The sequence below is a fragment of the Dicentrarchus labrax genome, unplaced genomic scaffold, assembly GCF_905237075.1.
Source record: "Dicentrarchus labrax unplaced genomic scaffold, dlabrax2021, whole genome shotgun sequence".
Classification (NCBI taxonomy): Eukaryota; Metazoa; Chordata; class Actinopteri; family Moronidae; genus Dicentrarchus; species Dicentrarchus labrax.
In genome coordinates, this window is record NW_026136704.1 from 5,470,906 (window position 1) to 5,481,604 (window position 10,699).

Consider the following 10,699-nt stretch of genomic DNA (forward strand, 5'->3'; position numbering starts at 1 on the left):
TGAGTGCTATATTAGCATATTCTGTCTTTTAGTCTGGAGGCATTTAAAAGATGAAAGATAGAGCGTGTTCCCATACTTTTTATGGCCTCTCAGTATCACAAGTATGAGAGGATTTCAGTCTTCTCCCAAATAAATGCCTGCAAGGAGACAAATCATTACCAGGCCAGAAAATGTTAGAATTTGACTGTAAGGACAATGTCAAGAAAATGATCCTGGAAGGTTTGGCTAGTCGGTTTTTATTCTGTTATTTGCTTTGTGGGGTTATTCGTCAAAGTAGGTTTCATCCACTTAATGTTCAGGTAGAGGTTATTTTTGGTTTCAAAGAACGCAGCTTCTCGCCCTACTCGTCCCTCAGCCCCCTTATCTCTATGAGACCTTGCTCATCCCAATCCCTTAAGAACATCACTGAGCTGCACTCAGTGAGCTAATCAGATCTTCATCTGCACTATCCGTGACGATACTACGCTTATCCTACAACTCTATTTAACAGCCAACGGAATCCTTTCTTAAGAAGACCTGATCAGTATAAAATACAGACCTTTTGGGCAGTTTTTTTGGTTTCTTTTTTCAAATTTATATCAAATACTTCTTAAAGGTTTGTTACCTGAGAATAAGGACTTACACTATGTTACAGTGCTGTACTACTGTAGAAGATGCTTAAGCTAATTTATCTAATATAATACTCAGTTGTTCCGTCAGTTGTTGCCTGTGTAAGAATAAGAGTAATAATAATTTCACTCTTTCAACACTCTTCCTTTACATTCATCAACAGGAGGATGTTTCCTAGCTACAAGGTAAAAGTGACCGGTATGAACCCCAAAACCAAATACATCCTACTTATTGACATCGTCCCAGCTGATGACCACCGCTACAAGTTCTGTGATAACAAGTGGTAAGTTTTCAAAGCTATATATGAGTCTTGTTGAAGGTTCCCTGACAGTCTACTACTACAGCCTTACTTGGTCTGGTATGATCAGTAGGTTAGCTGATGTTATATTGCTGTGTAGCTGACATTACGAAGTCTGCTGACTTTACGAGTCTTCTCAACTTTTGCTGTGGTTACATCATGTTTTAGTATGTCACAACTAAACATTTCAGTGGTTTTATCACAAACAAGCAGAAAACACACTCCAAGGAGACACTTGTGGTCACATTCCAACATTTTTAGTCAGGCTGACTCAGGAAATAAAGAGGACTTCAACTTGCCAATATCCTGTAATTCCCATCTTGGCTTCTGTTCTGTAAAGTTAAATATTTTTCTTCAATGAGGAAGGCCCAATCTAGTAATACCCCTGCCATGTGGCTTCCCCGCTCTTATCTATAGGCAAGAACAATGTGAGATATATATATACTATACCATGTAAAACCGACCTGTGATCTGTAAATCTCAAATTAACTTAAAAATGATGACGCCTTGCAATCAGCGATTTCCTCTGATATAATGCTAGCACAAAAAAGGGTTAAGTCAGGAGTAGCCATGGTTACTTCTTTCCAATTTGACTTTGATTTCATAGAAAATCACATCCTGTTTTTGATTCAAAACACCTTTCATCTGGCAGTTAATTCCTCATGATTCTTATCACATTGTCCATAAAGCTAATGCAGATTTCACCACAGGCTTCGGCACGTGTCCCAAAATGCACTACCACTACATAACCAGCAGGAAAATCCCTTGCGTCAAGTCTGGACTTAGAAATAAGATAATTTCTAGGTCAAAGTAAGCTTTTATAACCAGCTAACCTACTTATACATGGTTTTCTACATAGATCCGTATTATAAAGGACCCTGGATTACAATCAGTTATGTAGTTTGCATTGTTTGGATTATTGCTTTGTAAAACATCAGTGCATGGCAACTATAGTATAGTTCACATAAGATTGTGCTTATGACAAAAAAGGTATGATTAGTGGAAGCAACTAATTCATATCTAGGACAGATTGTGTTGTGGTAAGTAAAAAGCTAACATTAATTTGAGCTCTGTGACAGGTAACAACCTCTAGAGAGTTTGAGATGCTACAAGCCTATCTACCAGACTGAGTGTGACACCCTTACTTTCACCTCGTAATATAAATGTAATCCTCAAATAATACCTTTGGGCATTGGGCATTAAGATTAACACAAGTACTTTAATATTGATTTGAAAAATACTTCTGTTGGCAATTTATTGTGGTGGTGTGTTGGTGTTTGTAATGGTATGTTTAGTGGTAATTTTATTAAGTTGACCCAACAATTCCCTTTTATTTCAGTCTATATTGTGCACAATAGGGACCCAGCTGCAGATTCTTGCCTCGGGTTACAGGTTAATCGGGCCCTGGTCATGGCCCTTAGTTTATAAACCTACAGGCCTACATAGGGCCAAAGCATGGCACTGATGTTCTGCGTCCTTCTTCTCTTCATGAGTTGGAAAGCAGTGTCAGTTGGGGTACTTGCTGCTTCAGTCATGCCTATATTGGGTTAATAATATCCTTTTAAAAGTAGCACTTGGTTCCTTTGATTACCATAATTCCCTCTGTTCACCAAAGATGTATTAAATGTATTAAAATACTTCTAAATCCACACAAGCACAATTTTTTAAATTTGTTTTAAATTTTAAATTATTGTACAAGAGCAGATCATCTAAGCCAGGCATGGTCTAACTATTACTTCAGATTATTACTGGCTACTGCTGCTTACTGCAGGGTACAGGCAAAAAAAGCTGCTGGACTGGGCTCAATATTTTGCCCATTGACCCTGTATTTGGAGGCAATGACACTGCAGTCCTCCATCAATCAGGGTGACATTAGAACTGCTACTGCCAGTTGGCCATGGGTGGACAAAAGAAGTTCTGTTAGGAAAAGCTGAAAAGAACACAAAATCTCCAGCAGAAAGGAGTTATTTTACAGCCATTTGTTTCTGATCTTGTGGCATGGCCTGTAGTTGGTGGGTTCTGGTGTTCCTCAGCGACACCTTGGAGAAGCATAATTAGTAATGATGTTTTAGCAGAGGCCACCTCCTTTCAGTCTTGGGGATTTAATACTGTGAGGGTTGAGAGCAGTGGTGTTCTATATCTTTTATACAGCTACATTATAGTGAAGGAGACTTCCAAGGTTCACATGCTGACATCAAAACACTCAGTTAATCTAACATAGCCCTTCAAAAGCTGAGATATACTCGCTGATGTTGGATGCCACTGCCCCTTGAAAACAGCTTTCTTTCCTTATTGCAATTTTCTTCTGCACGTCTCTCGATCTGTTTTTAGGATGGTGGCTGGCAAGGCAGAGCCAGCAATGCCAGGAAGGCTCTATGTGCACCCTGATTCCCCCGCCACAGGAGCTCACTGGATGAGGCAACTGGTGTCGTTTCAGAAGCTCAAGCTGACAAACAATCACCTGGACCCTTTTGGGCATGTGAGTACCTGCATATTAATAGTTCAAGACCTGTTCGAAAAAAAAATATTATTGTTTTCATTATCAGTCATATTTTTTATTTTGCCAACATTCCAATAGTTAATAATAACATTTTACTCATCAGTTGAATTGCTCAAACTTGAGAACATGGCAACAGTTCTAAACATAGCTATACAATCGTGTCAGTTAGAAATCAGTAATTTAAATTATATGGTTATGTTGTTGCCATGTTCCCAGACTGAAGTGATTAAATTGGTGAGTAAAATGTTAACCAACTGGAATTATTGATTCAAATAAAATGCTAAATCCCTGATATATATCCTTCCAATATATCTGGTGCCAGACTAAGAATCATGGACAAAACTACTAAAAGAAACACCCAAAAAGTCATATCCAAGTCCAGTGGTCAGGAAATCACCATGGTAATTAGTATTTATCCTCTGTATAGAATTAATGTCTGTACCACAATTTGTGCCGGTCCATCCTGTAGATATAGAGATATTTTTCTAGGTAAGTGAAATGCTTCATCTGCTGGTGGAACTACATCAAAAGTCAGGGGATCACAGAGGTCATCAGGATTTATCCTCTGGGCACGATGGATATCTGCACCAAATCTAATGGAAAATAGCTATTCACCAAAAAGGAAAAGTTTCATGGTAATCTATCTAGTAGTTGTTGAGATGGCCTGAAGTGGTGGACTGACTGGAAGACCGACATTGCCATCCCCAGTGCTAGTGTGGCCAGATTAAGGCCAAAGCAGTATTGATGATGTGTAATATACAGTTAATATAGAATACATAATGCTGTACACAGTGTCCTGCAGGTGAAATCCCTTTAGTTTGGAGAGAAAAGATAAATCATGTGTGAAAAAGTTATTTATTTCTAAAATCCCTTGTGCTCCCAAGGCACTTTATTAATTTCAGCTTTGCCAGTATACCTCCAACACTCCAATATATTGCTGAATTTCATGACTAGAGGGAACTCTGATCAACCAAAACTCCCATCCAATGTCAGAAACATTGCAGTCAGATGAAACTATTTGTGAAACAGCTGATGTGAAAATTTCTGCTGTCGATACGTGTGCAAACCGCAAAATCATGAAGGGGTTTTTCACAGGCTGATTTCTGAAAGAAGGATGAAAGAAACTGAGGAGGCAGAGGCTGCAGAGGGAAGTGAAGAGTGTGACTGTGGCAGCGCTCCCCAGGGGGACTCTGGGATAGCTTGTCTGAAGCCATCCCATCAATGGGCGGGCTCATTAGGTTCATAACCTCTCAGATCAGTGGCGGGGCCTGCTGTCAGATTAAGTTGAGTGCCTGGCCAGTGATAAGGGCGAGTAATGAGGACAGAGCTAGTCTGAGGCCAGGCAGAACCCAGATGATGCCCAGACCAGGAGGTGTATAGTAGGGCAGTGCTTCTCACAGTGGAGTGAAGGAACTCCTATTCAGTACTAATTATTATCATTACAGTATGTATAAAAATGACTAGTTTAACCGCAGTTCTCACGTTTTTTATTTTCTGATACTGCTCTGTGTGGCAATGTGCTAAGTATTGTAGAGTTTAGTACAAATTAACAAGTACATTTTCCCATATTGGGAATTCCTGAGGTGATGTCTTTTCAAATGCAGGTCTGTGTCCTAATGCGTAACTTTAGGGATTGATGCAGTGCAAAATGTCTTCAGAGTGTAGTCCCTTTCTTGAGTACTAGGTTCTCACACTGTGGAATCCGTGTTCTATGGTATATACTACAGGTCTAGAGACTATTTCCCAAGATCCTTCAAATGTAAGGCAATCATCTTTTCTCTATATTGCACCAAATCCCTTACCCATCATCTTCCTGTCTTTACAATGGACCTGCTGAGCATCAGCAATACAAATATCAGTAATGTTCAGTGATAGCAGATGTTACTGACCTGGGATAGATTTGCTACTGATAGCCAGGAGATGTTCGAGGTGGTACCATCTCAAAGAACAGAACTAGAGTCATTGACATTGATCATTAACCCGGTCCAAACACCAAAGGCTAATGTACTGCGGTCATTCAGCCCAGTATCCTTAAAGAATTATGTCAATATTGAACAATACCGTATCAAGATTTACACCCATTGCCATGGTTCGGTACTAATACAGGAAATATTGTGCCTTTTTATGTGGCAAAGCCATAAAGCAAGGGGGTGGAGGTGTTGAGGTTAGGGTTGGATGTGTTGCATGTTGGACTTTTATGAAAAAGAGTGGATGTGGCATCCTGTCAGACCTTTGATAGTCCATAACTATAATCTTTCCTTAATGTTAACCATACAGTAGTGGCCAGGCAAAGAAAGAACAAATTTCAAGTGTTAGTATTGGACGTAATCCATTTTTTTTCAGAATCGTCCGTTATTGGCCTTCTTGTCTGGCAATAAGGTTTGCTCATTACGTGCTACGGTAATAAAATAGTACTCATTGTCATTTAAGAACTCTTCCCAAGCACATATCAGTTGAAGCAAATAATCATGTCTAAATGTTTTTATATCAGGGAAGATGAAAGCAAATACCTTCTTTAGCTCTTCGCTGATCTGTGGAAGGCCTCCCCGATCACTGCATTCAGACAGTCACCCAAGAGTCTCCAGTATCATCCTCAAACAGCAGCCAGACAGCAGAGCAGACAAAGGTCAACAAAGAGCCTCTGGTGAACCAACCAATAGCTTATCTCTGTCTCCAGCCTGTCTCAGCAACAGGAGCATGTGAGCATGGGGCCATTTGGTGTTCAACCTGAGCCTAGCTCCCTGTGCCCTATTCAACCTTTGCCTCTCTCTGGGAGCCCCCTGGAGGAGAAGGCTCCTCAGGAGAGTGTCTGGCGAATGAGGAGGGGAGCCGAGGTGCAGAGCTTGATGCTTATTTGCCCTGACAGAGCTGGACTAGTGATGACCCTTCCCTACTGTTGCTAACGCTTCGCTGGGCACAGCACTCGGCTGCGGTGAGCAGAATGATGCTAGTGAGCCAACCTGCAGCCACCCAAACAACCTAAACACGCTCAACACATGCTACCTGCTATACTAATACACAAAATATTTAAATTCCAGATCAAGTGATTGATATAAAAGATACAGAGAAACTGTTTTACAGATCTGATTCCAACAACTCTGCACTTGCAAGGCTCAATTCCAGTTAGGCATTTAGCAGGGAATGGATGGTAACAGGTATGCTTTACTCTGTAGTCTAACAGTTTTAAAACAAATAATTTACCTTATAAGACAAGAACACACTTATTACAAATAGTGTAATTTTGTGCTGTGATTTCAGGTGTCCCAGACTGATCCAAGTCAGGATTAGTCTGAGACACCTGAACTGGAATAGGCAGTCAGAAATTTTCTTGCATGTCCCGAGTGTCCAGAGTAGCGTGCCTATGAAATTCCCACAATGCCCTGTAAAAAGCAATGAGCATAGATCGGTAGCAAAGTTCAACCTCAAAGACTCACAGATTGCGATGCCCACTCCAAAAAGAAAGAAAAAATAAACCTCAGTGTTCCTTCACTGTGACATCAGCAAGTGCTTGAGGGCTCCCTCGCAACCCTCGTGAGTCTGCAATGATAAACGCTGTGTCAGGGAATGACACCCTGTTTACAGCGTTTTAGGCTAATACCACATTCATGTCTTGTTGAGCACAAGATGTGAGTGTGATGTTGACACTGAATGACCATATATTATTTTTGATTTCTATTGCTGAGTAATGGTTCTATGATACTAACAGATAAATGTGTTGAGGGTAAAAAGCATTTATCAAAATGATGTCCATGTTTATTTTTTTAATAATACATTTGATTATTGTCAGTTAGTCTGTGGGAGTTTGTGCTTAGGATGGACATTGGGACAGAGTGCCATTTTCATGAAAAAGTAAAACAATTTACAAAGATCCTACTACTATATAACCTAACCAATCCAATCCAATCTCTAATACTATATACTGTATACTTACTGTACTATGAAATAAAACATTTCCAGTGTCATATCAGGAAAAGAATGAGGGTAATTAATAAAATGTATGATCTGCATTATAGTTATGTTTTTCAGATCCAGGGCAACCATGCTCACTGACTTGGAAGGCTTACGGGGATGGAATTGAGCCTTCATTAATGTTATTAATTCCATCACCTAAATACAACTGAATACTAATTAATTAATAATATTAAATCTGCTTGATTTTTGTGAGGTCTGTTAATGCTGCTGCAAAAACATTTGAATGGAGGTAAAACAGGTTGATTTGGCATGCCTTGTATCATTTCCTATTTGTACAAATGACAGCGCATTAATCTATTGTATACTAACTGAAAATGAAAAAAACCTACATACTGTGTAGTATAAGAAACTGGGACACAGTTGAGGTCAATTTGGAAAAGATGTCCCCACACTTGTGCTTCTCTTGGACTTTAACAGACCCCCCACAGCACCGGTGACACAGCTGCAACTAATATAAGAAATGATGGTTATATTTAGGTGTGCAAGTCGGCAGGCATTGACAATAATGCTGCGTATGGTCACTGCTTGCTCATTAGCTAACTATAGGAAATGGGTAAGCTTAACTTATACCCATTATGAATTTTACTAGCAGCAGCAGCTGCAGCTGTGTTTTCCACTGAGTGAAACTTCTGAGAAAATCCCAACAGAAACAGTTATTGTGCAGTTCATTTGATGTGACATCATTATCATGAGCTGCTTTTGAATTATGTCCCAGGTCATTAACTCATATTGCAGTCTCATGTTCATTTAATCAGCGGCTGTAAACTAATTCACTGTATAGTGACTCACTACCTAATGAAACAGGGCCAATTAGAAACACAGCCCATGTTGGTGAATGGAAACAGCACTGATTAGATACTCTGGAGAGAGCAAGAACAATATCATGTGGAGTGTCTACCTGCTTTGTTGTTTAGTGGATCTTCTCTTATTATCAGTAGATTGGGTAATTAGGGACGGTAAACTTCTGTGTAATTTAGTGTTTATTTACCCTTAGCAAATGAACATTGTCATTTTCTTTGCAAGCTAGTGGTGAAAAACTAATTATGGAAAAATGAATTACTAATTTATGTACTTTGCTCATAGGAGGTTCAAATGGAGGTTGGAAGGAAATTTCATTTGAACGTTCTTGACAAGGTTCTCCTGTATGTGTGTTCTTTCTTTTCTCTTCTGTATTACTCACACTATTTCTTGTTATATTTATTTTAATGTCACTATGCACATGGGATTACCATAGTGATTACTTGTTAATTTTTCTGTGAGAACCATGCAAGGTCATCACAATATTTGATTTTGTTGATTTTGATATGTAATTTATCCTCTAATTAATTCAAATGATTAAAAAAAAGGAAAACCAATTTAAACATTTGGTGGTATATGGTAATGAAAAAAAAGCAGATTTTTCTTTGTCATGGTCAAAAGGGATGAGCGAGGTTTAAAAAATGTTTGATTTAGATTTTTCTACTTTGTATAATAAAATAAAATCACTAGAAATTAAAAGGACAAAGTTATTTTTTTCATATTCTGACACCCGGTATACTCATTCACAAGCAGGAGTGCCAGATGTAGGCCAGTGTTGCTTTAGACCAGGCTAAAATGTCTTTGGAACCTCACTAAAGTGAGCCACAAATTAGAAAGCCATTTCTATAAAGTAGAAAATGAATATCAAACCATTTTTTAAATTTTGATAATTCCTTTTTGACAATGAAAAATAAAACAATGTTTTTTCAATTTGGTTGTCATTTTAAAATATACCAAAATTAAATCACTCACTTTTTGTTTTTAATACCAGTTTCTGAAATGAGAACTGAATGACCAGAAGATCCACTGATCTGACAGTGGCTTCTGATAGACGTTATAAAATGAAATGTGTTGCCTTCTCTTACCCTTCCTAGATTATCCTGAACTCTATGCACAAGTACCAGCCCAGACTACACATAGTCAAAGCAGATGAAAACAACGCCTTTGGATCCAAGAACACCGCCTACTGTACTCACGTCTTTCACGAGACAGCCTTCATCTCTGTAACCTCTTATCAAAACCACAAGGTACAGTGACTATCTGTAGTATACAGTATACTACAAATATTAAAATAAAGTAAATGCAGAATTCCTAGTTTTACACATATAAAAGTATTTTGTAACTCTTGTTGGTGTCAGCTCTTAATTTTATTGGTGAAAGTGGTTTACACACTCACGTCATGCTTTTTTCCTGTCCAAAGGTAAATCATGTATAACTAGGATTTTAGGTGTAGCTTGATGGAATTTAACTATCAAATGAGAGCAATTGACCAATGGTTCACTGTAAAACCAAAGAAGTTAATTTAATTCAAAAACATGTTGAAACTGATTTATATTGAAAATTTTAAGTAAAACTAACTAAATTTTATAAGTTGAAAAAACATTCTTGAGTGACACTGACTTAATTTTGTCATTTTGAATTTGTACTGTGAAAACAGAAGTAAAGAGTATGTAATCAGGAATGTTTCTGTAACTTACAAAACTAAATGTCACTTTAAATCACAAGTAAAAGCTGCTTCATCAAGTATCTTTTTAAACTTACAAAATTGAGTTTGTGTTACTTAAAATGTTCAATGTAATCGGTTTCAATAATTTTTTTTGAGTTGAAATAACTTCTTGCATTACAGTGCTGAAATTGACAGTGTTTCTTAAATTGCTTTACCTGTGCTTTGGCTTTTACCAAACAGAATAAGATCTTAAATGAAAAATCATTCTCTTAGATCACTCAGTTGAAGATAGAAAACAATCCATTTGCCAAAGGCTTCCGAGGTAGCGAAGAAGGAGATCTGCGTGTTTCAAGACTACAGGGGTATGTCTAAACAAACAGGAACCAGGAAAGTAAAACTGATCCTGTAGAAGCATTAAGCTCACAGGAAGTCAGCTCTTCATGAGTTTTCTTTGTGTATGGATATAAAAACCTTTTTCCTTCAAAGATGTGTCAAGTGGAATTGTAGGCATGGCAAACTGATTTGCTTTCCTCCTCTGTTGCTGCAACTGATGTATAGGAAAGACTATCCGGTGATATCAAAGAACATGGTTCGCCAGAGGCTCATCTCCTCACATGGTCATCTAGCGGGGAAGCTCGGAGCAGGAGTTCTCTCGGGGCACCCTCAAGTCCTGTCCTCTTATCAGTATGAGACTGGAGTCCCTCTGTCTAACTCCGACCCCCAAGATCCTATCTCGAACCACTTCCCTCAGAGCCGAGATCCCAGCCTTCTGTACCACTGCTTCAAACACAGAGGTATGTTCTTAGCCACTGTTCTGTCTGCCATTGTACAGAGTCAGATGTAGTTAAACAGTGGA

General features: G+C 38.6%; 1 protein-coding gene across 3 annotated transcripts in view; it reads left to right on the forward strand.

Annotated features, from left to right (window-relative positions):
• The window catches only part of tbx4 (T-box transcription factor 4), a 33,573-nt gene that overhangs the window by 19,563 nt on the left and 3,311 nt on the right, over positions 1–10,699 (forward strand). For all 3 annotated transcript variants that reach the window (XM_051398083.1, XM_051398084.1, XM_051398082.1), the window contains 5 exons: positions 773–892; positions 3,239–3,386; positions 9,272–9,424; positions 10,117–10,205; positions 10,402–10,637. In XM_051398083.1, the coding sequence (XP_051254043.1) occupies positions 773–892; positions 3,239–3,386; positions 9,272–9,424; positions 10,117–10,205; positions 10,402–10,637 (746 nt within the window). The remainder of the gene's footprint in view (positions 1–772; positions 893–3,238; positions 3,387–9,271; positions 9,425–10,116; positions 10,206–10,401; positions 10,638–10,699) is intronic.